The sequence below is a fragment of the Madurella fahalii genome (assembly GCF_045866475.1).
Source record: "Madurella fahalii IFM 68171 DNA, scaffold_5, whole genome shotgun sequence".
Classification (NCBI taxonomy): Eukaryota; Fungi; Ascomycota; class Sordariomycetes; order Sordariales; genus Madurella; species Madurella fahalii.
In genome coordinates, this window is record NW_027263975.1 from 786,822 (window position 1) to 811,692 (window position 24,871).

A 24,871-nucleotide genomic window follows, 5' to 3' on the forward strand; every position below is an offset into this window, starting at 1 on the left:
AAACCATTGGGCTATAACCCCGAGACTTTACCAAAGCTGTCCTTGCTTGAAAACAAGCTGATGGCTGCAGATGCTCACAGTTGTACAAGGTTGGATAAGGAACATGATCAAGGATCCAGATTGCCCGATTGCGCACGCTTCCTGTAGCAAGTTACGGAGCAGCCCACACTGGCAATACTGACTAAGTAACTTGATTTCCCAACGCCGGATACGATGAAGTCGTAGAGATTTTGAAACAAGCAGGCTGGCCGCGAGATACCAATGTTGTAGAAGACCTGATATTCTGTGTGGCATGCAGCGGACGCGACAGGACCCGTCGAGGTGCAAGATGAGCCTGGGCACGGAGGCTTACTACCCCTGCATTGCTGGCCAGGTCGAGGATTGGCATTGACCTTTTGGTTGCCCTGTCCACCGGGCCGTCCTTCGCCCGCGGGCGCCGTTTTACTCTTGGCGTGCCAGTGTTTAATTAAACTCGGGCCCCGTCTGGCTTCGCCGCAATCCAGAGCCTCTTCGCTCTTCTCGACAAATCCAACCCTACCTTACTGCTCGCTGGGTGACGCACTTGTTCTTATTCCTCTATTGTCACAATGGACTTCAAGATGGATATTGATAACCCCCGCAAACGGTGTCGTGGAGAGCCGGCCCTGGACGATCTCGGGGGCCGGGCCCAACCCGCGAAGAAGACGCGACACTCCGACATGCCCACATCAGCACGTGACCCTTCACCATCATTATCCATCGCGACAAATGAGAGCACTCCCTCTACACCAGCATCAATCGAGGGGTCCAACGACCATTTCCGTACTAGGGTTAGCGAATGGCGACCACAAGCATCCGAGCCTCAGCCTCGATCCCAGTGCACAATTATCTCGGGTTTCAACCAGTCGCTGCGACACGAGCATCTTGTGCAGAGTTATCCTAGAGTTTGGGGGTCTCGTTAGGTATGTGTGTCCGACTGCATCTAGGCGATGCAATTGTGGTGGTGCTGATATATCAAAGTGAGGTCAAATGTCAAAATCAACCACTGCCTCTGTTGCGGAAGGTGGGGAAACTGGCGGGCGAACTGGACACCTCATTTTGTCCGCGGGGCGAGTGGAGTCCGAACCCCTCAGAGCAACTTTTTGTCTTAACCGGGTTACCTGCATTACCCATCCCAACCGGGATTTTGTAGATTCTTAACTGTCTTATAGCGGAGTTTTCTTTCAGCGGATAGGGTTTTCCTATTTTGTACCAACATTCTAGACCTTGGGTTTTGCATTAGATTTGAAGCCAGGGCACTAATAAAGGTTCTTCTCGCTTGCTTGTCCCGGTTTTCCAAGTCAACCGCCAACGAACAATACAGGCTCTGGATAGAGAATGATGTCATTGCCCGAACGCGGGATTATCTCTCCCAACAACGCTACTACACCCGGCTCCTGTGTAAATACAGATATACGATACCATTTCGGTGGTGGCCAGGCCGTTTGTCTAACCTTCTCCATAACATGAGGGAGAACTCGCACACAGAAATACTAGCGGTTAGTGACTGCATGGACCGTGCCCATATCGAGATGCCGGACTCTCATTAGTTCATGACATACCAGGCTGGCGCCGTGGCAGCGTTCACGGTCGATCTTCTTGTTTACCCCCTGGATACAATCAAGACGCGCTATCAGAACCGACAGCTCGCCATCGGATGGGCAGCGCTCAAAGAAGTAAAAGGGCTGTACCAGGGCGTTGGGAGCGTTGTATTTGCAACGCTTCCAGCTGGTGAGTCCAACGCTCTACGGATCCCACTCACCTCGGAAACCATGATACTCACCACACACAACAGCGGCGATCTTTTTTGCGAGCTACGAGTCAAGCAAATCAATACTCGCGCACTCTCTGCCCACCGCAATTCCGCAGCCGGCCATCCATGCCCTCGCCTCGGCTGGTGCCGAGCTGGCTTCATGCCTTGTGCTCACCCCCGCCGAAGTGATTAAGCAGAACGCCCAAGTGATGCGACAGTCCGAAGCTTCTCGGCGTGGCCAGTCCTCCTCTCTCCTTGCCCTTCGTATGCTCCAGCGTAGTGAGGGCGGCTTGACACGAAGGCTGTGGACGGGATACACCGCCCTAGCTGCCCGAAACCTGCCCTTCACCGCGATGCAGTTTCCGATGTTTGAGGTTTTCCGTGGCTACCTTTGGGAGTGCCGACGGCACCGCATTCCTGGCACATCGTCACTTCCTATCCTCGGGTCCCCAGACAAACGTGGACTCCAGCAACGGAGGGAACGTCTTCAATCCCTACTTGTCGAGACGGGTCTAATAACAGGAGGGGCTGCTGCCGCTTCCGGCGCCCTTGCAGCAACGATAACAACCCCTGCAGACGTGGTCAAGACTAGCATCATGCTAGGAACCGGGGGCTCCTTGGATACTTTAACCGATCGCAGTACCCATGCACCCCGAGCGGTCAGGAGAAGAGGATTGGATGTGGGAAGAACTATCCTGCGAGAGAGCGGAATTCGTGGCCTGTTCCGAGGCGCTACGCTGCGTGCCGCATGGGCAGCTCTTGGAAGCGGGCTTTATCTGGGCTCGTACGAGGTGACCAAGATCTGGCTAAAACATCGTCTGAATTGAGAAGAAAGAACGGCTCTGTTTGATTTCAAGTACGGTCGCTGCCTGCATTCGAGGTGCCTCGGATGCGGAAACAGGACCGTTTGCTTCGGACCGTCTAAAACTAAGTCGGGCCATTGTATGTTGATGGCGTCCCGTCCTCACCCATGCGCTCAAGACGCAGGGCGCACCTTGGGCGTGGTACGGTCGTCCGATACTTTCCGCCGATATTGCAGCAGCTTCTGGCTCTTGTGCAATCGAGGTTTTATACGCCCCTTGTTAGGTGCGTGAGCAGAAGAGTTGAAAACAACCCGGACTGGACGATCGGCGATAAGAACGGGTATCGGACGCTCGTGGGATGTGGTACGTCGTTTTTGCCGGGTCGCCCCACCAAGGTTGAGACCGCCAACATCCCGTGTCCAGCGGTGAGTATCCTAGAAATGGGAGGCACTTATCTGTTCCTCTTCTCTGATTACTGTGTAGAGACCGACTTGAAGAATGGGGCTGAATAATATTGCTGCTGGCCTTTTTACTTCCTGCCTGACAAAGGATGCCGATAAGACCGGGCCTCTGCAATGACACCACCCTCGCAACTGATGGCGCGATCTGTAGAATTCCAGCAACATGCCGAAGCGATTTTCCTTCCGCTGCCTCCGGAGGATATAGATCGGTTGCAGTGCCGTGGCCAGACACTATGAATTGTTTGGAGCATACCATCAGCTGCCTTTTTTCCGTAGATTTTGTCCATTGTAACCTCCGTGTCCCCGACGCTACTGTTCGACCACACCCGTCGCAAGTCTTCTCCATATTGCTCACGCCTTCCAACCTAATACCCCGGGATTTTCACTCATATAACTGCTGAGCCTCTTTCTCGGACCGTCTCTCCTTCTACCGTCCCCCCTTTCGCCACCTGCGGTTCTGTTGCGTGTAACCAACCACCGTTATCATGACTGTCTTGAAGGGGTCCGGCGCTGTGGTTGAAAGGCAGGTGCCGCCCTTCCAGCGGCTAGACACCAGAAGCCCGGGTGTCATGATCCACCGGTCCAAGGTTTCTGCCGCTGCGCAGAAGCCTGACCAGAACAGATATCTTGTTGTCTCGCCATACACTGAGCAGGAGCATCTTCTCGACCTCGAGAGCCTCGATGTCGAGAACCGGCTCCTGGCACTCTCATTGACCAAAATGAAGTGCCTGCGAGAGGATTATGCCACTGCGCCGTATATCGAGACGTTCAACTGGGACGAGATCATCGCAACTTTGCGGATGCTCGCCCGGGAGATGAACCATGAATGGAATGAGACTTCGTTCTTCGTTGTCACGTTTCGTTCCCAGATACCACCTACAACGGTATATGGCGAGCTGGGAACGCTGGACAAAGCAGCCCACTCAGAGGCCACAGCAAGCGGCGGTTTCCTGAAGTATGCCGCAGTCCTAAACAACACTCCTCCACCCGCCAGCTGAATGCGCACTTCCTAACACTTGTCATCGCAGGTACTGGTTCGGGACTCCCAACACCGAGGGTCGCAACTTGGCGACGTGCATTTGGAGGTCACAGGAAGACGCAAAGAAAGGAGGCGTGGGCCCCGCTCACCGCAAGGCGGCTGGTGCTGCGCGGTCTTTGTATTCGTTCTGGAAGATCGACCGTTATCGGCTGACCATTGGAGATGGCATCAAGAGCTGGGCTATCACCGAGTGGACTGACTGATGCGTAATGGCGGTATCAAGAGAGTCTTTTCCTGCCTAACCATGTCCGTAGGTTGCGGGGAGGGATGTGGGACGGGAGGCTTTATTGTTAGTGGATAAGAGCTTAAATGGCAAACAAGTGAGCAAATTAGGAAGCAAATGAAATGTGCGAAACTGGTGAGGAGAACGGAGACGGGGTGCTGTCTTTTTATAGAGCACAACGGCTGGTGTTCGCAAAAGGCATCTCGACGTGGGGGGAAACGTGGGATTATTGCTTGTGTCGAATCATAACGCAGCGGCGGAATTTTGCAATCACAAAGAAGGAATTTCTGTTTCTTTCCCCCCCTCTTTTGCGAATTTCAGTCTGAATCTACCACATGCGATCAATTTGGACTATACGCTCTCCTGGATTCAGCGAAACTATTGTGTCTTCCACCGCAAACCGGCACGGTTGCACGCTACGTCTCTACCCGGACTGATCGCTCCGCAAGCCCCAAAGTACCTCGGGGAGGACCCACACGCCTCCTCGGCGGGGCTAGATGTCAAACTTTTCTTGGCAGCCTCGTTAAAGCGATATCCGATGCCCCACTCTGTTGCGTTTCTGTATTTTCGGTAAGATTTCGCCGGGATGAACGTGGCGGCTAGGGTTAAAACTCAGGGTTAACAGTTGATTTTGTTGGAAGCTCGTACCAACGCTAGTTCGAATGTTCTGTCCCGAAACGGCCGCGCTGCTCTTTCTGCCGGAGATTTCCGCTCCGTTGCCTATTCTCTGGCTGCAGTTTTCCGCCTGCGTGCCCACAAACTAGCGATATTTCGGAAACCCGAAAAGCCAGTGACAGCGTCAGCGACCAAACGAAGACGAACACAACGACATCGCGAGACACCTCATCACACAGATTTCGCGCAATCGGTCTCAATTATCGCCATGGTCGACACACAGAAAGAGGTGCCGTTCAAGTCGGCGCTGGTAGAAGCGCTGGTACGTCCCTAGGCCGAACCGCGGAACCCCGCCGTCCCGCGCTGGCGGTGCTAACATTTGGTTAGGTGGTGATGAAAATTGTAAAGCATTGCTCCTCGAGCTTCCCAACTCTGGCCATGGGATCCATCGTCGGAATGGACAACAACGGCGTGCTGGAAATCACAAATGCCTTCCCGTTCCCAACAACCGAAGTCTCGGGCACCGATAGCCACCAGAGTGACGCCTCGAGCCTTGCGGCAGCACCCCGTGCGAAGACCAACATCGCGTACCAGAATGAGATGATCAGGCATCTCAAGGAGGTCAATGTGGACGCCAACAACGTAGGCTGGTACACCAGTGCCACCATGGGGAACTTCATCACGCTCCCCTTCATCGAGAATCAGTATCATTACCAGCGCGATAACGACAAGACGGTGGCACTCGTGCATGATGTGAGCAGGAGCTCTCAGGGCGCGCTGAACCTCCGCGCTTTCCGACTATCGCCCGAGTTTATGGTAGCCTTCAAGGAGGGCAAGTTCACAACGGAGAGGTCAGGACGCATTCCATCTTTGCTGTTCCAGCCGGCACTAACACGAACCAATCCCCAACAGTCTGCAAAAGTCCAAACTGACCTTCAAGGATATACTCGTCGAGGTCCCTGTGGTCGTCCACAACTCTCATCTCCTCACGTCGTTCCTGCACCAGATTCCTGCACCGCCAGAGTCGCCCGAGATCCCGCTCCCAGCTTCACTTGACGACATTCGCCGCAGCGCTCCCAAGCTGCCGGCCCACCCGTCTTTCGACTCGCTGGACCTCTCGATCGACCCATTCCTCGAGAAAACGTGCGATCTGCTCCTCGAGAGCATCGAATCCCACTACACCGACCTCAACAACCATCAATACTACCAGCGGCAGTTGACGCGCGAGCAGTTCAAGATTACGCAGTGGCAAGCGAAGCGGAAGGCTGAGAATGCTGCGCGTCTGGCGGCTAAGCAGCAGCCGCTGCCCGAGGACGAGTGGCAGAGGCTGTTCAAGTTACCGCAGGAGCCTAGCCGGCTGGAGGGCATGCTCAACGCGAGGCAGGTGGAACAGTACAGCAAACAAGTGGACGGGTTCACAGCGACAATCAGCTCAAAGATGTTTGCTGTGAGGGGGAACTTGCTGCCTGAGTGATCGTGGCTCCCGGGCTGCGTGTGCAGAAACTCGGGAAGGATGGGTAGGGACGGTTGTGGTTAGAGTATCTCGACTGCATTAGGTCTGGCGTTCCGGGTCGTGGGCATGTTTGTTAGCTTAGTTTCCGGGCCAGCCATGATGCCTATTGCTCGGTGCTACAGGCGGATTTTCTGAACCAACGAGACAGGAAGGGCACAAAAACGAAATCCACTAGAGTGGCATGGATGGCGGTAGAACCTGCGCGTTTTGTAATTCCCGTGCCTGCGGCTTGCCTCTACTGATAAAATAACAATGCTCTTCCGACGGCTTGGGCGCATCCTTTTTGATCGGCGGATCAACCTGCGGAGGCCGGAGTTCTATGGATTCGGTGTCGGAACGCAACAAAAGGACGGAAACCGAGCGCCGATATTTGAGGGCGGTCCGAAGCAAACGGAGGGGCTGATGGTGGGGTATGCCGCCCAAAAGGGTATTAGCTTGGCTCCTTCTATTCTCGCCGACTGGTCCGTTTCGTTCCCTTCCTGTTCCTGTTCGGCCGCCTTTATTTCCTCTCTTTCGGAGCCTTCTCTTATCGCTCTCTCTACTGTTCCCGATCGCCCAGTGCGCCTGCCAGAAGCAAGAAAAGGAAAATAACACGACGGCATTGTCCATGGATCCCCTCACCGCTTATATTGACTCCATTCTCATTTCCCTCCCATTTTATTCGTGTCTTCGCTAGCTGCCGGTGTCTTTCGTACCTTGGCGACGGCGATTAACTCCGGACCCCTGCGACCAAACTGCAACCCCTCACCACTCACCCCGCCAAACTCCGCCCCTCCTTTAAAAAGTAAGCACCGGGCCCCGCGTTCCCCCCTTCTGATCCTTCTCTGTCCACCCTCCTGCCCTCCTTCTCCCGCCGACTTTTGGTCCTTTGTCCTGACCTTACCATTCCCTCAGGAATCACCTCGCTGCTATCAGAATGTCTGCTCCTGCCCACAAGTTCAAGGTCGCCGACCTGTCGCTTGCTGCCTTCGGGCGCAAGGAGATCGAGATGGCTGAGAATGAAATGCCTGGTCTCATGTCCACCCGGAAAAAGTATGCTGCCGACCAACCCCTCAAGGGTGCCCGTATCGCCGGCTGCTTGCACATGACGATCCAGACTGCCGTCCTGATTGAGACGCTCGTTGCTCTCGGTGCTGAGGTCACATGGACGTCGTGCAACATCTTCAGCACGCAGGACCACGCCGCTGCTGCCATTGCCGCTGCCGGCATCCCCGTTTTTGCCTGGAAGGGCGAGACGGAGGAGGAGTACAACTGGTGCCTGGAGCAACAGCTTGTCGCCTTCAAGGACGGGAAGAAGCTCAACTTGATTCTGGACGACGGTGGCGACCTCACCCACCTTGTGCACACCAAGTATCCCGAGATGCTCAAGGACTGCTACGGCTTGTCCGAGGAGACGACCACGGGTGTGCACCACCTGTACCGCATGCTCAAGAAGGGCGAGTTGCTGGTTCCCGCCATCAATGTCAACGACTCGGTCACTAAGTCCAAGTTTGACAACCTCTACGGCTGCCGCGAGTCGCTGATTGACGGCATCAAGCGTGCTACGGACGTCATGATTGCCGGAAAGATTGCCGTAGTCGCCGGTTTTGGCGATGTCGGAAAGGGCTGCGCCATGGCGCTCCAGGGAATGGGCGCTCGGGTGCTCGTCACCGAAATTGACCCCATCAACGCCCTCCAGGCCGCTATGGCTGGCTACGAGGTGACCACCATGGACAAGGCTTGCAAAGTTGGCCAGATCTTCGTCACAACCACCGGCTGCCGGGATATCCTGGTGGGCAGGCACTTCGAGGCGATGCCCAACGATGCCATCGTCTGCAGTATGTTCTCTGCTCATTTCACCCCCTTCGGTTTGCCGTTCCCACCCGCTGACTGTGTTTTCAGACATTGGCCATTTCGATGTCGAGATTGACGTTCCTTGGCTCAAGGCCAACGCCCAATCCGTTCAGAACATCAAGCCGCAGGTCGACCGCTTCTTGATGAAGAACGGCCGCCACATCATCTTGCTTGCCGAGGGCCGCCTTGTCAACCTGGGCTGCGCTACTGGCCACAGCTCGTTTGTCATGTCGTGCAGCTTCACCAACCAGGTGCTTGCCCAGATCATGCTGTACAAGAACAACGACGAGGCGTTTGCCAAGAAGTACGTCGAGTTTGCCAAGAGCGGCAAGCTTGAGAAGAAGGTCTACGTTCTTCCCAAGATCCTCGACGAGGAAGTCGCCCGACTCCACCTGGCTCACGTCAACGTTGAGCTTACTTCCTTGACCAGCGTCCAGGCTGAGTATCTCGGCCTGGATGTCGAGGGCCCTTACAAGAGCGACCAGTACGTTTCCCCGCCCATTTTGGTCTTGTCTCTCCTCACCAGGCTTATTGCTAACGGCATCATAGCTATCGCTACTAATCGTCTATATGCTACATCGTCGCCCCTGTTGTGGCTGTCGTAGGGGGAGGAATATCCTTGTATAGATCTTCAACATTTGGGATCTTAACGGGTATCGGCGGCATGTCGGGGCCATTTCATTATCAGCGCATTGTTTTTCAACAGGCATGACTTGCATGGCACATAGGGTTCGGCTGGGTATAAAAAAGGGGCAAGGGAGGGTTGTGGTACACATTTTCAACAAAAGTACGGCGTTGGCTTTGGCTCATGATATTCCACCCACACCCACGGGAAGGCGTTTTGACATAACTTGTCATCTTGGTGCGCTGGAGCGCTTCTGGGGCTAGACAAGACTGGAAAGGTTACAGACCCGTCAACCGGGTCTTAGAGAGAAATATAGTGACATAATTGAGACGCCCGTCTCCGTGTGCATACAGAACATTAGAACCGTTGCTTCTTAGATTCAGATAAGCGCAGCCCGGCTGTCTTAGTCCTTATCGGCGGTGCCCCTCAACTACACCCCCAAACTGCCGCGGAGAAGGTCAGGGGCGTGCCTCCCCCCTGGCCGGCTTCTCTGCTCTCTCATACGTAAGGGTGTGTGCAATATCCGGCCTATCATCGCCCGATCGGAGCACGTATGGCCAATAGTGGCAGTGGGGCACGACGCCCCTAGGCAAGTAACGTACAGGAGCAACGCCGTTGACCAACCACGTATGGGGGCGGGGCCTTCTTCACGGCCGTGTTCAACAAGTGTTGTGCAATCCTCTCTCGGCGAGGTTGAAAACCCCTTTCCTTTCCAGTCGAGTACGAGAAAACTCGCTCCCGTACTTCCTTGTTTGGCGAGGCCTATCATCATTATGGGTTCGAACAGCCAAAAGCGGCCAAAGGTTCTCTTGCTTGGGGTCATTGAACAGTAAGTCCTCGATGTCTTACCACGGACCAGTCCTCGGCTCATATCGCCGAGGCCGTCGCGTAACTCGTTCTTCCGGGGGGCAAAGGAGGGGAAGGCGAGCGTGGATGGGAAGTCGCTGAGCGGAACGTTGCTGTGTTCTCGCCTCTGGTCTCTTCCTCTGCGAACCTGTTTGTCGCTTGCTAACCTTACCGACCTAGCGCGCATTCAGCCTGGGCCTCTATCAGTGAGATCGCCGAGGTCCTGACGCCCAAGTCGACCAACCGGGCCGACTTCCTGGAAGAAGCAGCTTCGGGGGCTTTCGAAGGCTGCGTTGCGGCGTACCGCACCTTTGACAGTTTCGACGTGACGGGAAGAGTCGATGAGGAGCTCCTAACGGCGCTCCCGGCTTCTCTGCGCTTCATCTGCCACAACGGCGCGGGCTATGACCAGGTGGACGTCCAGGCTTGTACTGCCCGTGGCGTCCGGGTATCCAACACGCCCACGGCCGTCGACGATGCGACGGCCGACATTGGCATATTCCTTCTCCTGGGCGCGCTCCGCAACCTGGCCGTCGGTATGGCGTCGGTGCGTGCGGGCGAATGGCGCGGGAAGATCCCCCCAGCTCTGGGTCATGATCCGCAGGGCAAAGTCCTCGGTATCTTGGGGATGGGCGGCATCGGGCGCAACATGGCAAGGAAAGCGCTGGCGTTTGGTATGAAGATCCGATACCATAACCGCACAAGGCTGGATCCCGGCTTGGAGAAGGGCCTCGAGGCCGAACACGTCAGCTTCGACGAACTCCTGGGAGGAAGTGACGTCTTGAGCCTGAACCTGCCACTGAATGTGAGAGATAGCCCATCCATTCTCCTTGTTACATGGGTGATTGACCACGTAAACCTCCCTCGTAGCCGTACACTCGGCATATTATTTCCAGGTCGGAATTCGCAAAGATGAAGAAGGGCATCGTCATCGTCAACACAGCACGTGGGGCCATCATAGACGAGGCCGCGCTCGTCGAGGCCCTCGATTCCGGACAGGTGGCGTCGGCCGGCCTTGACGTTTATGAACAGGAGCCGTCTATCCACCCGGGTCTGCTCGCGAATCCCCGCGTCCTACTCGTCCCACACATGGGCACTTGGACTGTTGAGACCGAGACCAAGATGGAGGAGTGGTAAGTAACGTCAGGACTGATTGCCCCCATACCCCTTTTCTTCCTCTCTTGATACCGAGGAGGCAGTTGTGGCTAGGGGTATGCGTGGAGAGTTTACATTTCAGAACTGCACCTAGAGCAGTGTAGTAAGGAAAAAAGAATGTAACTGATATGGTAGCCTAGGACCATCAGCAACGTTCGTACGGCGATTGAGTCGGGACGGTTGCGAAGTATCGTACCAGAGCAACGAAACATGTGAGCGGGAAAGGGGAGATACCCATGACAGGCGAACACGAAGGCGAAGTAGGCTTTGAACTCAGGGCAAGGGACGTTTTCCGCTTCATTTCCTCCACAACCGTTAGCACATCATGATAATTCTATATCTACGTTTGAGCTAGTTGCAAGGCCGTTAAAGAAGCTGGCGTCATGCAGGCCAGAATTCCCATCAAGTCTAAAAGCCTAAAGTGTTGAAGCTAGGTGGGTTGTCCTGGGGTGACACCAACCATAGAACGCGGACACATTCGCATGGATCAATGGACCGTCAAAAGATCAGATCCGAAAATCCAGAAGCCCGGCTAAACTCTAACACAGGTGATTCCTACCCTCCCGTTCATGACCAATACCCACGTCGCTCTAAATATGCGACTCAGTCCAGATGCATATATGATAGTGTACATGTACAAGCGGCTCGAATAGCGGCGTTCCAGTGCAGGGGGGGCCCGGTGATCCTCCAGAGCACTGGATCTGCGTCCTATCGGCCAAAGATATCGCCTCTCAACTCCGCCCTTCCCCGCGGCACCCCGGCGACAGACGTGTCAGCCAATCCTGACGCTAGCAATGTCGTATTATGCTGCATTAACCCAAAGAAACCCTGCGCCACACTGGTCTCTAACCCTTCCTGTTCTTACTGACGTTAACACCAGGCCTGACGAAGGCGCGGAACGCGAGGTCGGCAAAGCGACGGACTACATTGGTCGTCCCGCCCGTCGATGTCGATTCGTCCCGAATAAATCTTGTTGCTACAGCAAGCTTGCTGCGCGAGTCTGACTCTTCCAAATGTGAGGGCACATTCTGCTCATTCCAGGCCGCGTCCCAGTGTGCCGTGTACTCTCGCAGCACAGCGATGCTATAGAGGACATCCCGGTTTTCTCGGCCATCTAGCAGAGATCGCATCACGCTCAAGCAGTTTTCTCTGGCCGAGACATGCGCGGGCTCGGCGGATGCATGTGCCAGGAGGAGGTATTTGGCTAGATGGTACCAAAATTCCAGCTCGCTCTTGCGCAATGGGTTGATGTTGGTCGCGGGAGGCGGGGAGAGAGGGTTGCATGCAAGTGTCTCACCCGAGAGGAGTGTCTCGAAAACGTGGAGACGGCCGCGTGCCTCTCGGAGGTCGTCCTCGGCCGGGACTGATTCTGGGAAACTTTGGGGCTGGGTAGAGGTGGCTGAGAGCGGAAGGCGGGCAAGCGACCAGATCACGTACGACTCGAGGTGCCCGGAGTGCACCATGTCCACCGGGTCGGTGCTCTTGATGGCGGATATGGTTTGGAGGAACGAAGCGAAGAGCGAAACGAGGGCTTTGTCGTTGTGGATCATGGCTGCGGGATATGCCGTCATTGCCCGGTTCTTTGCAAAGTCGTACCATTGAGTTTCGAAAAAGAGGGTAAGGCCCGGGACGTAGACCTCGTAGTATAGCTTCGTGATCTCGTCAAGAATCTCGGAGGGCGGCGGTGAGCTCGTCGCGACCGGGGGGGAGACACCCCCAAGGGCGATCAGCTCATCGACCTTCATCTTCTTTGCTGGAAAACTTGTATGAGCGGACGTGATCTCCCGTGACGGAGGTTGGGAAAGCGCAGACAGAGTGGAAGGGGAGGATGGGATGCCACCTCGCAATTGGTTCGCGTCAGCAGTGGCCTGGTCTGCGCTTGCGGCTGCGTTGTTCTGCTGGTACTGCGGCGGTGGCCGTGTGCCGGCGGCACTGGGGGCGTCGGGGCCTTGTAACGCCGGATCGATGGCAGTGGAGTAGTCGAAGCCCGGCTCGCTCTTGACGCTTTGCGGGGGGGTCGATACGGTTGGATCGAATGCGAGGCTCGACGAGAGGGAAGGAGGATAGGATGTTTGGTATGGGTGCGGGGCGGAGGACGACGGTACGGTCGGTGTGGGCACAACCGTAGCGGAGGCGGACGGCTGAGAGGTTGGCGCAGGCTGGATGGCTGCTGGGCCCTGTTGTTGCTTGAAGATGGGATCGTAGCCGAGACATTCGCGCTTCGATTTTTTGCAGTTGTTGCACGTCGGGTGCGCCTCGTCGCACTATGCCGGAGACGACATTGGTTAGATTTGTGCGATGCCGGATTTGTGAAGGGGCAGCGGCTGAATTGGACTGGATGTACAAGCGCCTCGTGGGGGAGGGGTAGCCAGTGGGGGGAGGTGGTTTGGTAGTTCGCCGCGAGGAAAAATGTACGAATCGTGGGAGTGGAAAATCCGGTCAAAGGATGGAATGGCTTGCTCGCTTCGGCGTAGCTCCCAAGTCTAGCGAAGCGATCACAAGCGAAAAGGATGAAATCGATCCGAGAGGGCGGCTGCTTTTGCTCTCCAACCACAAACCCGGTCTTTTCGCCTAAACGCGTGCTGCCTGGCTTTCTGGACCAACGAGACGCAGCCAACCATGCAACTTGGGAACAAGACAAAAATGTGTGTAAAACCGCAACAAGAGGCGACACAAGGCAGGGTAGAAATGAAAGCTACTCACCTTTATCCTGCGTTTGCGGCATGTCAGACATCCAGTTTTTGTTCGTCTCTTGATCTCCTACCAGCCGCAACCGCAGAAAGCTTCTTGTCAGCAGGCTGGCTCCTTCTATGGGGTTGAGGGGACCTGTTCCGCTGCACGGTACCTTTTTGTGTCTCCCTCCGCTCAAGGCAATGCGCGGGTCATGGGCCAAGCCGGGAGCTAGGGCGAATCGCATCGCGCTGGGATCGGGGAGGCCGTACATATGGGCATGGGGATGGACGCCGTAGTAACCCATGGGCGGGGGAGCGGATGCCGGCGTCATTGGAGCTGCCATGTGGGCGCCTAAAGGGAGCCCGTGCTGCGACTGGGCCTGTGGCTGCCGGTGATCGAGGGTCCGCATGCTGGGAAGCGCAGTCGGGGTCGGCCGGTAGGGGTCGGCAGCCGGGGGTGCTTGCGGATATACGTAATGCGAGACGGGCGGCATGCCGGCGGGCGGGTAGGGCGCCGGGCTCGCGTACGTCACCGGTTGGCGAGGAGGCCCGGCTGGCGGTTGCGTGTTGGACATGTCGGGTAGTTTCAGCACCGGCGCGTCGCCGCCACCGTTCTGTGCTTCGCTCTGGATGCCGTGGGTGCCGTGGGTGCCGTGGATGCCTTGGATCGTGTCTACTGGGCTCGCAGCCGACGCGTGGATGTTCGGCCTAGCGTTGACCGCCGAGACACCATCGGGTGTGCCCTTGCCTTCACCAACGCCGGGGCTGTGACCGCCACCGCCGCTGCCACTGTTCCTAGCCAAATGCGCACGCCTGTCGCCTGTCGACGGGTCGTTAGGATGGGATGTCTGGGCTGACTGTCTGCTCTGCAGCGTCTGTTGTTGGTGATGCGGCTCGCCGTGGTGGTGCTTCTCGAACGCGTCAAGATCTGGCTGCGCACGCGGCTCAACGGAAGGCAAGTCTAAGGACGACTGCAGTCGTAACGGGGTTGACTCGGGGGGTTGAGCCATGCTGGGGAATTTAATTAGATTCTTTTATGGAGCCACGATTCCATGACCCTAAAAAAAAAAAAGCGACAAGGGAGACAACGCGACCCTGGGCCGGGTTTCCTGCGTGGACTGACACCTGCCTGTTGTTGGTGTGGCTGCTCTTTTCTCAAATTCAAACGATACGCAGCGCGGTGCACTACACACCGAGGTACTTTGGTACCTAGATTAGCGGGCCTGTGCGAGGTGCAAGCAATGCGCGCTTCGCTGAGTGACATAGGCCGGCTTCGATTGCGGCGCTGTCCCTTCCCGGTAACTTTCCCCGTCGCCATCTCAACCCAGGCCTGTCCCCCCTGCCCTAAGTAACCTAACCGGTGGGAGACCGGTTCAATGTGGCCCTGGTCCGCGACCGCACATGCACGATCCCTGACTCCCTGGGCTCCAGCGCCTCTGATCCCAGATGCGTATTGTCCACTACACCTCGCATTTGTGCGACCAAAGCTTGACGGGACTTAATTCACCACTCTTTTTTTTTTTTTTCTCCCTTGGGCAGGCCAGCTGCTCCTGGCTACGATACGCAGATGTGCCCTCTAACGGTTGGTCGGACCAACAGGCTGATTCAACTCCCCCCTTGCCAGGATTGGCGAATATGGAAAATGAAGTGGGCCTCGAACCCGGGGGGCGGCAGAGGCATGAATTAACGATATGGGAAGAGGGAGGGTTGACATGCACGCCAGACGTCCTCTCAGGCCGCCACGGCTCCCGGGAGGGTGTGGACAACGTGCTTGCGCAGAGTAATGGCCAATTCGCGATTTCCGTAGATCCAAGAGCCGATCTGTGTGATTGATGAATGTCGCCTATCTCTTTTGTCATTCCCCCTTGCCTGCTACATCTTGGAGCCGACACGGGCAGAAGCGAGCGAGGGCAAAGTGGAAGCAGGAGTGGGTCATTTGGCGGATCCTGGAGATGGCGGCCGGGACCAGAATGGATAAACGGAATGGCCCGTGCTTTGTGAACACAGCCACATCCAAAGATCCCCACTGATGAACAGGTCTATGCTCGATGGATAGGGTGGAAGGTACGCAGATATCGAACACCCCGATATCGTCGTTACGGGCTCAGCTAGACGCCCAGTCCCTTTTATTCGGCTTCAGCTCCTGCAGAAATCTGAGGCGCAGACCCGCGGTGGTTGGGAAGCCTTTTCCGGAAGAGCCTGCGGTTCTGAGACAAAGGTACGGGATACACGGCAACAGCGGTCAACAAGCGCACGGTTTGCAACGGGTTTTGTCACCTACATGTTTCTATCGTCCCTGACTGGCGTATCGGCTATAAGCCTCGGTGCCCAAAGCAGCGACAAGCTGCATCTCTCCTGCCTCGTACCTGAGTATCCCTCTTTTACGGGGCAACCGGATTGTACCCAAGGGAACAACCCCCTTCTCGACCTTTGTTAGCCTCTAGGGGCCCCGTAAGATGGGACGCAGTGATTCGTATCCGTCCGAATCAGGCGACTGCGAGATTTCGTACAACTGTCCGCCGCTGCTATGAGTTTTCTACGAGGTGGGCCATTCCAGGGGCCTCGGCGAGAGCGAGAAAGCGTTCATCCTTTCTTCTACCCGGCCAACTCGGTCGGCCATCGAAGCATAACCCAAGCTACATCCATCCAGCTCTATCACAGCAACATTTATTGTGCATAATAGCTTCATCTCCTGCCTCCGGAACAACCATGCGCTAAGCACTAAGAAAACGAAGAGCCGAGCAGTAACGACCCAACCAGCAAGACGAAGAAGCGGCCAGAAGATCCCGAAGAGTCTGTCAAGTGCCGCGCGGACCAGGCTAACATCCAAGGATTAGACGACTACAAGCGCCAGCCCGCTGGCCAGGCGCCATCTAGTATCACCTGATCCCTGCCGGACTGACTACTTGCTGCCAGCCGCGATGGAAGATTCACAAATGCACCGAAGACTGTCCTAGGAGATGGCAGAGTGTTCCTCGTCCCCACTCCACGACCCGTTTATCCCAGATGAGACAGGACTATATGCAGCATGTGGCCGGCAGAAAGCCCTGATCTGCCCTGCTTCTTTGCTCATCGCTGTCCAGCATGGCTGCGCCCGGTCGTGTGCCCAGACCTCCTTATCGCCGGGAGCCCAAATGGTGTCCAACCTCGGCCTCTGAACTCTGATCCGACCGCCGTATGCTCGTCGTCGCTCTGCTACCTCTGGCTCGGACTGGATGAAGCCTGACACCTGCTACCAAGGGCATCGCGGTCACTGGAATCCTTCTATCCAAACTTCACGTGCAACCTGGCCGGCCTTCACTCGGTCCTGATCTTGACAACCTGGGTGTCTAACCTGGCTGCGCCTCTGTTCTACATAGGCATGTACTTGGGTACACATCTGCTCCGGCTGTCTCTGGCACCCAGGTATGCAGCGTGATGGCTGCAGCGGCGGCGCCACGATACGATAGATATTATCCGCCCCTGGGCCGCATCTTGGGCGGCCATTTACCCTCCATGCCCCTGGGCCTGATGCGAGTGTTCTGGACGTCTCCTTGGCTTTGTCGTTCCTCCTCATCCATTCCCATCCCCCCACCCCCCCTCCCCCCTTTTCTCAATCTTGCCGCGCGTAATTGAAGGGTCCAGGAACAGAGCGGTGGCTGAATTGCCTGCATTTCCCACATCTCTTCGTCCTGGGTGACGGGAAGCACTTTGATGGACCGGAGTACTATGGTAGCAATTCCTGTTATTTCGGCCATGTGGGCAGGGGTCTCGGCCAAATTGCTGGGTTTTTGGCTGATTTCAATGTGGCAGTTTAGGCTTTACTGGCCGCCCTGCCCTCGCGTCTGGCTACCTGGTGATACCCTGGACTCTGAGCCGCGCCAAGGCGCGCTTCAACGTCTGCTTTCTGTCTCGTGCATATGCGCCGGAATTCGAGAATCGGAAGGCGATGTAGGAAGGCGATGTAGGAAGTGCTCTATTATGCTAGGCCGAAAATGCAACATTGTTTCTACTACCTGGAAACCCTGTTCGGAGCTTCGTGTGGCAAGAGAGATCCAGAGGACAGATGTCGATTCAAGGACCGCTCTCCCAGGTTGTCTCGACAGATGCACAGGGGAACGGTAGCGATGTGGGGGCCTAGATCCAATCGGTCCGGCTTCACGGCCCGGTAAGGCAGAAACGACCGGAAGCGCCAAGCTTCTCTCCCGAAGCAGTCAAATCGGCTCGCCGTCATTCGCCGTGATATGACGGTCATGAATCTCTTCGGTGGCTAGTTAGGCCCTGTGTGGTGGCATCAACGTCTACGTGTCTACTTGACAGCAACATAAACGCGGATGACTTGTTTCGGGTTTCAACGGATCGCTTTTGGAACACCGAGACCCCGCAATCGTGTTTTCCGTCGGTCGAGGGTGTCTGGCCGGCCGTTGATAGGGTAGTTGAGGCGCTCCTCGCCACCACGTCTCTTGTTGCAAGAACCAGGTGTATGCAACAATGGATGGTCTTCAACCTCTTTCATGTCTTCCGCCCTGCTCAATATTGATTGCGCTCTGCCGATTTTTTGTTTTTAGAGAACAATGGTTTGTTGCAAGCCCTTGACACCTTTCCGCTGTTGACCCTTGGCGGTCGCGGTTCCGTAGCAGTGTACACTTTCCTCGCAAATCTCATGGTCAGGCATAGTACCCAGACGTAAAGCACAACATCATGCAGTCGCGCACGTATGTGCCCGGAATTGATGCTTCTGAGTGACATGGGGGGATCCGTTGAATCCTAGCCTGGCACATCTCTCGACACTGTGTTAGGGACCGGGTTTAGAACGAGTCGAAGCCAGGCGTCGCGCTCCGCAAGTCATCTTGAGAGATAGGTCGAGCCAACCTGGATGGCAAGTCGGCGAAGTCTTGGATGACAAAGCAACGGCAAGTACCGATGGCCGGATAGTTTTATACTCGGGTGGAAGCTGAGCTTTATTGACCAATAGGACGGTATTATACCCACCACTATGGTGGGGCAGCCGCGACTATGAAGCATGACGCCATGCTCTCAGTCCCCCAAATCTCGACGTATTCTGGTGACACAAACTGCCACAACGGTTAGTTCGAGAGCGCTCCCGCGCCTTTGATATATAGCGTCTTTCATGTGATCCCAGAAAACCCGGCACGCTGGCGGGCATCTTGTGGACGACTTCCGCGGCTCCGTCTCGGGACGCTGCGACGCTAGCAAAGGCTGCAGAGCGGCCAACATCCGACGTGATGACACAGTCATCCGCTCTGCCACCTCTCACCCCTCAATTCTGTTTCTCGACGACTTCTCTTCGTGGTATGTATCGTCTCCCAGATACGGCATCTCGATCAACGTCGCTGTTTGGCTGACTGTGTCGTAGATTTCCTGCGAATATCGCGGAGCTCGGTCGACGACACCATAACCCAGAACCTGAATGCTCTAGCGACGCCGGCGAGGGCAGGGTTTGACCCGACCTCGACGTCGCGCCTTAGTGCGCGGTCCTCCACGAACCAGATCGATGCAGAGTCGTGCGAGGCGTTCAAGGACAGGGTTCTCTTCCCATCGTGGCAGGCCCGCTCAGACGTCTTGAGCTACTGCTCGTTAGTTGCTACAAGCCCTGACCCAGATGACCCGGAGATGGCGCTGAGAGAGGCCGAGAAGGAGAGAGACGGGGAGCGGGTTGTCAACGAGCGGCTTGACCCGTATTCGGCACGGTTCTTCCCGCGCGAAGCCCGCACCGAGCAGCTAGCCATGATTGTCCGGCAGGAGATGGGGGTAGAAAACATAGTTAGGGCTAGGACTTGGGACATCGTTCGGCAGAGATGCGGCGACTCTGCTCATACCCCTTGGCAAGATGCGCTGGCAGAATGGAGAAAGTCCAGAGAGCCATCTAAAGTGAGCCGGTGAGGACAGGAACGGAAACGCGCACGCATGTACATGTACTACTACCGGTCTGTGACACCTGTAAATCTAGGCGTGATTAATGAACGGAAACCGCCCTAATGGCTCACCCTTACGCCTAGGCCCGTTGGGTACCGTGCCCGGGATCCATTCTGACTTCTCGGCGCTGTCGACAGCCCTCGAGATAAACCGTGGTATTCGCATACTTATAGTGTCCCCGTTGCCAAGGACGGGAGCTTGCACGGGGTCGCTCCCGAGAGGCCCGAGTCCCGGCCACTCGTGGTGGGGCCCAGCATCTCTTGTCCCGCCAAGCCCTGAAATCCAATCCCGCTCCCGCAATCTGCGAAAGTGCAACACTGACCATCGATAGGACGACCACTCTCGAACGCCGCCGCAAACGCTGCCTGATCCACCGCGAGCAAGCCGGTTGTTGAACTAGGGTTGGGTCTTGCAAGCGTCCAGCAACGTACCGCATCTACGTTGCGCACTTGTGGCACTATCGTCAAGCTTGAGCCGCCACAACCATCGTCCCGCACCCAACCACTACCCTCAGCATCTGACCTTCAAAACACTGCCCTTCTGCCGCGCAGCGAAAAGACGCTCAGTATACGCACGGACCTAGTCGCGATTTTGAACACTCTCCTGCCTCCCAATCGCCCTCTTGCTTTCAGCATCAGCTTGGTCACTCCCACCCTCACAGCCCCGCAATCCGATCCCCGATGCCGCAAACGCTCAGTACGAGAGAGGCCAACCTCTTTCGTACCGTCATCCGCCACTATGAAGACAAGCAATACAAGCGCGGCCTAAAGGCTGCCGAGCAGATCCTTAAGAAGAACCCCAAGCATGGCGACACAATGTCGATGAAGGCCCTGATCCTCAATGCCCAGGGCAAGACCGAGGAGGCATTTGCCTTAGCCAAGGAGGCCTTGACGATCGACATGAAGTCGTACATTTGCTGGCACGTCTACGGGATCCTCTACCGCACCAACAAGAACTTTGACGAAGCCATCAAGGCCTACAAGTTCGCCCTGAAGCTCGAGCCCGACTCGCACCAGATCCAGCGTGACCTGGCAATCCTGCAGGTTCAGATGCGCGACTACCAGGGGTACATCCAGAGCAGATTCGTAATGCTCAAGGCGAGACCCCATGTGCGCCAGAATTGGACCGCCCTCGCGATTGCTTATCAACTCGATGGCAATCTCCAGCAGGCTGAGAACATCCTGGCCACGTACGAAAAGTCCATCACTACCACGCCCCTGAAGACCGACTCTGAAAACTCGGAAGCGCTCCTATACAAGAACTCGATTATTGCTGAGATGGGCGAGACTGAGCGAGCACTGGAGCACCTCGAGACCGACTGCAAGAACTGCCTCGACCGCCTGGCTGTCATGGAACTGAGGGCGCGCTACCTCGCACAACTTGGCCGGAAGGCGGATGCCGCAAAGGCGTACCGGGCTTTGTTGGATCGAAATTCCGAACACCCGGACTACTACAAGGGTTTGGTTGAGGCCCTGGGGATCCCCGCAGATGACGAGGCTGCCATGAAGGCTATCTACGACGAGTACGCCGCTAAATACCCTCGCAGTGATGCTGCGAAGCGTCTTCCGCTGGACTTCTTGACCGGTAGGCGCACCCAACATTGCCGTTCTGACCCAAACTGCTACTGACCGAGATCCCTAGGCGATGGCTTCCGCGCGGCTAGCAAGGCGTACTTGACCCTCATGTTCGACAAGGGCGTGCCCTCCACATTTGCCAACTTGAAGCACCTGTACTCGGACCCGTTCAAGAAGGATGCTTTGCCGGTTCTGGCCGAGGAGTATCTTGGGGAGCACAGCAGTAGCACAGAGGGTGAGGATGAGGCGAACGGCGATAGCTCTAAAGGCAAGGGAGCAGCTCTCTACTTCTTGGCACAACATTACAACTACCACATGTCCCGTGACCTCGCACGCGCCACCGAGTTTGTTGAGAAGGCGATCGAGCTCGACCCTAAGAACGTCGATTTTCACATGACCAAGGCCAGGATACTCAAACACCAAGGCGAGACGGACAAGGCTGCGGCGGTAATGGATCACGCTCGCTCGCTCGACACCAAGGACCGTTACATCAACTCCAAGGCTGCCAAATACCAGCTACGGAACAACGAGAATGAAAAGGCGTTGGCGACCATGGGTCTCTTTACACGGGCGGAGACGGTTGGCGGCCCTCTGGCAGATCTCACTGATATGCAGTGCATTTGGTTTCTGACCGAGGACGGCGAGGCATGGCAGCGGCGGGGCAATGTCGGCCTAGCACTCAAACGCTATCATACCGTGTTCAACATTTTCGATATCTGGCAAGAGGACCAGTTTGACTTTCACAGTTTCTCGCTCCGGAAGGGCCAGATTCGCGCCTACGTCGACATGGTACGCTGGGAGGACCGGCTGCGGGAGCACCCCTTCTACTCCCGGGCGGCCTTGGACGCTGTCAACCTGTACCTGTCCATGCACGACAAGCCTCAAGGCGCTAACGGCGCTAATGGCGTTGAGGGGAAGTCTGTGAATGGCGAGGATGCCGCCGAACGGAAGAAGGCGGCCAAGAAGGCCAAAAAGGAGGCGCAAAAGGCCGAACGGGAAGCAGCGGAAAAGCTTGCTAAACAGGATCCCAACAAGGCCGGCGCCCAGAAGGGCAAGGATGGCGAGGAATTGAAGAAGAAGGATGATGACCCTAACGGGGCGAAGCTGGCCGCAACCACGGATCCGCTCGGCGACGCCATGAAATTTCTGGGGCCCCTGCTCCAGTTTAGCCCGAAGAACATAGAGGGCCAGATCGCCGGCTTCGAGGTTTACATTCGCAGAAGTGAGTTGACCGACTCGCGATCAAAACGCTGGCATGACCCTGTGTGACTGACGATGGCCCTCATTTTAATTTTTCTAGACAAATACCTCCTGGCCCTCCGCTGCCTGAAGGCGGCGCTTGCTCTTGACAAGGATCACGCCAAGGTCCAGGAACAGGCCGCCAGATTGCAGAAGGCCGTCGGTGGCATTGTGGATTCGCTCGCACCCAAGCTGCAAGAGGTCATCAGACCGGAACTCGCTGCCGTCTCGACGACTTAGACGGTTCCGAGCCATGAGAGAAATAGCTACAGTGGGTTTATCATAAGGATTAGGAAGCATAAGCGCTACGCCCCTGGAAACCGTGAGTCAGGCTGCTGGTTAGACAAAGGCGGCGTTGTACGAAGAGTGCAGTTATGTAGACAGGCAGCATGGATGGATGGTGTTTGCTTACACGGAAAAGCTGTTCTGTTTCCTCCCTTTGCTAGCCATTGGCAATTGCACGGTGATGAGTTGCCGCCTACATATCTATGAGGCGCCTTCTGGGTTTCACTACGATCGGGATGACGAGAGGATGCGGTTGACCCTTTGGAGTAAGGCTGGAAATATACAAGATTGATCTATTTCCAAAATAGGCTAGGTTAAAAACAGACTAGAGAAAGTACATTGCTTTTGAGCGGGGGGAAACATGTCAAGCTTTGGTATCGCAGATCCAAAGACGAAGCTACTGCACTTCCCGCACCACGGTATCCACTGCCTTGGCGAAGTAGTCAACATTCCCTGTGTTCAGACCAGCCATGCTGATCCGGCCGTTTTTGGTCATGTAGACGTGGAAATCGGACCGGAGTTTGAGGACCTGGGCCTCGCTCAGGCCCGTGAAGCTGAACATGCCGATCTGATCAGTGATGTGATTCCACTGGCCGGGCGTCCCGAGCTCTTCTAGCTTGGACCGCAGCGCCTTGCGCATGGCGATGATGCGGCCCGACATGGTCTGGAGGTTGTCCTGCCACTCGGCGAAGAGGGCTGCGTCGTTGAGGATGATAGACGCGATGCGGGCGCCGTAGATGGGCGGGTTGCTGATCTCGGAGCGCTGCAGGATGGCGAGCTGCGAGGCCACGCGTGTCGTGATGCCGGTCGCGTCGGACGACGGCGCCGCCACAAAGTGAAAGCACCCGGCGCGCTGGCCATAGAGGCCGAAGTTCTTGGCGAACGACTGCGCAATCACCAGCTCGAACCCCTGCTCGACAAAGAGGCGGATCGCGCCGGCGTCGCGGACCAGGTCGCCCGAGGCGAAGCCTTGGTAGGCCGTGTCGAAGAAGGGGAAGTGATTCTTCTCCCTCATCAGCGCGGCAATGTCCCGCCACTGCTCCGGGGTGGGGTCGACGCCCGTCGGGTTGTGGGCACAGGCGTGCAGGAGGATGATGCTGCCATTGGGGGCATCGGCCAGCGCCCGCTTCATCCCGTCGATATCCAGGCCCTTGGTCTCCTTGTGGAAATAGGGGTAGGTCGTGATCGGCAGGCCGACGTTGGTGAAGATCTGGTGGTGGTTCGCCCACGTCGGGTTGCTGACGTAGACTGTGCGATTCGCGCCATTGATCTTGTAGAATTTGGCCAGAAAGAGAGCGCCTAGGTGCACGGCGCCGGTTCCAGAGATGGTCTGCACCGAAGCTACACGCTTCTCTGAGAGGGCGGGTGCCGAGTTCCCCAACAGGAGTTCGGCGGCTTTGCTAGTGAGCGACGCAAGACCGGTGATAGGAAGGTACTCGTGGTTTGCTTCGGGGTCGTTGCGCAGAATCTCGTCCGCCTGAGGGTTCCGGATATTAGCGAACCAGCTTCGCAGGTTTTGTGCGGGGGAGGGGTTGGGGATGGCGGGGTGCGAGAAAAAGCTGGGGGAGGGGCTCAGATAGTTTAGGGGGAGCTTTCGGCGCTGGGGTGTGGGATGGGACGGTTCGAGATTCAAGGGTTGCCCACCTTCTTGACCACTGGCAGAACCCACGGCTTCGCGTTGTCGTCCCGATACGCACCAATTCCCTACGACAAAACGGGGTCAGCACAGTCTTGGGGAGGCAGGACAAGCAAGTGTGGGATGGACAAGGAGCTGCCACGCACCAAATCAACCTTGTTGGGGCTCGAGTCGGCCTTGTATGCCCTCATCAGCCCAAAGAGGGGGTCCTCAGGGGCCTGAGGGACCACCTCAGCGGGGAAACTTGTTATTGATGGCGGCGCCATGTGGTTTGCGATGCTCTGAAGTCGGGAGAGAGGGGCGGAACTGGAGGATGGTGAGGAGAATGCGGTGCGACGAGGTGAATTTGACGCCATTTTTAATGCCTGCTTCGCAGTTGGTTCCGGTCTCGTTTCTTGTCCCCCTGCACTGCGACAATACTACAAGTCCCGCGGCAGAACCGGTGGTACAGCCCGTAGTCCCGTAGTTTGACAGCGCCGACAGCGGACTGCTTGGTCCCTTGTAGCGATTCGATGCCGCCTGTAGCCGCCTCTCTTCCTTCAGTCTGATCGGGCACGGGGCGGCGAATAGCAGGCCCCAGAACGAAGAGCCACAGCGCGATTCATGCAAGATGGTCGTTCGATTTCGCGGTGCAAATCAGGCACTATCGAGCCAAGGCATATACA

General features: G+C 56.4%; 9 protein-coding genes across 9 annotated transcripts; 7 read left to right on the top strand and 2 right to left on the bottom strand.

Annotated features, from left to right (window-relative positions):
- Positions 1 to 1,484: 1,484 nt before the first annotated feature.
- MFIFM68171_08786 (Mitochondrial carrier) lies at positions 1,485 to 2,598 on the top strand (the record flags this gene model as incomplete). Its single annotated transcript, XM_071064205.1, has 3 exons — positions 1,485 to 1,517; positions 1,584 to 1,749; positions 1,814 to 2,598. 3 exons carry the CDS (start codon positions 1,485 to 1,487, stop codon positions 2,596 to 2,598), a joined length of 984 nt encoding a protein of 327 aa, XP_070920306.1.
- A 922-nt stretch (positions 2,599 to 3,520) lies between these two features.
- Positions 3,521 to 4,277, top strand: MFIFM68171_08787 (uncharacterized protein; the record flags this gene model as incomplete). Its single annotated transcript, XM_071064206.1, has 2 exons — positions 3,521 to 3,990; positions 4,064 to 4,277. 2 exons carry the CDS (start codon positions 3,521 to 3,523, stop codon positions 4,275 to 4,277), a joined length of 684 nt encoding a protein of 227 aa, XP_070920307.1.
- Positions 4,278 to 5,180: 903 nt separating this feature from the next.
- Positions 5,181 to 6,386, top strand: MFIFM68171_08788 (Eukaryotic translation initiation factor 3 subunit H; the record flags this gene model as incomplete). Its single annotated transcript, XM_071064207.1, has 3 exons — positions 5,181 to 5,234; positions 5,300 to 5,763; positions 5,825 to 6,386. 3 exons carry the CDS (start codon positions 5,181 to 5,183, stop codon positions 6,384 to 6,386), a joined length of 1,080 nt encoding a protein of 359 aa, XP_070920308.1.
- A 955-nt stretch (positions 6,387 to 7,341) lies between these two features.
- On the top strand, positions 7,342 to 8,820 carry SAH1 (S-adenosyl-L-homocysteine hydrolase; the record flags this gene model as incomplete). The annotated part of the gene is made up of 3 exons (XM_071064208.1): positions 7,342 to 8,242; positions 8,307 to 8,742; positions 8,808 to 8,820. The coding sequence occupies 3 exons, from the start codon at positions 7,342 to 7,344 to the stop codon at positions 8,818 to 8,820; spliced, it is 1,350 nt and encodes a 449-aa protein (XP_070920309.1).
- Positions 8,821 to 9,656: 836 nt separating this feature from the next.
- Positions 9,657 to 11,100, top strand: GOR1 (glyoxylate reductase; the record flags this gene model as incomplete). The annotated part of the gene is made up of 4 exons (XM_071064209.1): positions 9,657 to 9,712; positions 9,910 to 10,534; positions 10,600 to 10,862; positions 11,025 to 11,100. 4 exons carry the CDS (start codon positions 9,657 to 9,659, stop codon positions 11,098 to 11,100), a joined length of 1,020 nt encoding a protein of 339 aa, XP_070920310.1.
- A 629-nt stretch (positions 11,101 to 11,729) lies between these two features.
- Positions 11,730 to 14,566, bottom strand: MFIFM68171_08791 (Negative acting factor; the record flags this gene model as incomplete). The annotated part of the gene is made up of 4 exons (XM_071064210.1): positions 11,730 to 12,637; positions 12,725 to 13,148; positions 13,588 to 13,644; positions 13,730 to 14,566. The coding sequence occupies 4 exons, from the start codon at positions 14,564 to 14,566 to the stop codon at positions 11,730 to 11,732; spliced, it is 2,226 nt and encodes a 741-aa protein (XP_070920311.1).
- A 4,215-nt stretch (positions 14,567 to 18,781) lies between these two features.
- Positions 18,782 to 19,439, top strand: MFIFM68171_08792 (Caffeine-induced death protein 2; the record flags this gene model as incomplete). The annotated part of the gene is made up of 2 exons (XM_071064211.1): positions 18,782 to 18,848; positions 18,913 to 19,439. 2 exons carry the CDS (start codon positions 18,782 to 18,784, stop codon positions 19,437 to 19,439), a joined length of 594 nt encoding a protein of 197 aa, XP_070920312.1.
- A 713-nt stretch (positions 19,440 to 20,152) lies between these two features.
- Positions 20,153 to 22,525, top strand: MFIFM68171_08793 (NMDA receptor-regulated protein 1-domain-containing protein; the record flags this gene model as incomplete). Its single annotated transcript, XM_071064212.1, has 3 exons — positions 20,153 to 21,056; positions 21,114 to 22,268; positions 22,347 to 22,525. The coding sequence occupies 3 exons, from the start codon at positions 20,153 to 20,155 to the stop codon at positions 22,523 to 22,525; spliced, it is 2,238 nt and encodes a 745-aa protein (XP_070920313.1).
- A 442-nt stretch (positions 22,526 to 22,967) lies between these two features.
- Positions 22,968 to 24,472, bottom strand: aat2 (Aspartate aminotransferase, cytoplasmic; the record flags this gene model as incomplete). The annotated part of the gene is made up of 3 exons (XM_071064213.1): positions 22,968 to 24,047; positions 24,215 to 24,274; positions 24,353 to 24,472. 3 exons carry the CDS (start codon positions 24,470 to 24,472, stop codon positions 22,968 to 22,970), a joined length of 1,260 nt encoding a protein of 419 aa, XP_070920314.1.
- Between the last annotated feature and the right edge of the window lie 399 nt (positions 24,473 to 24,871).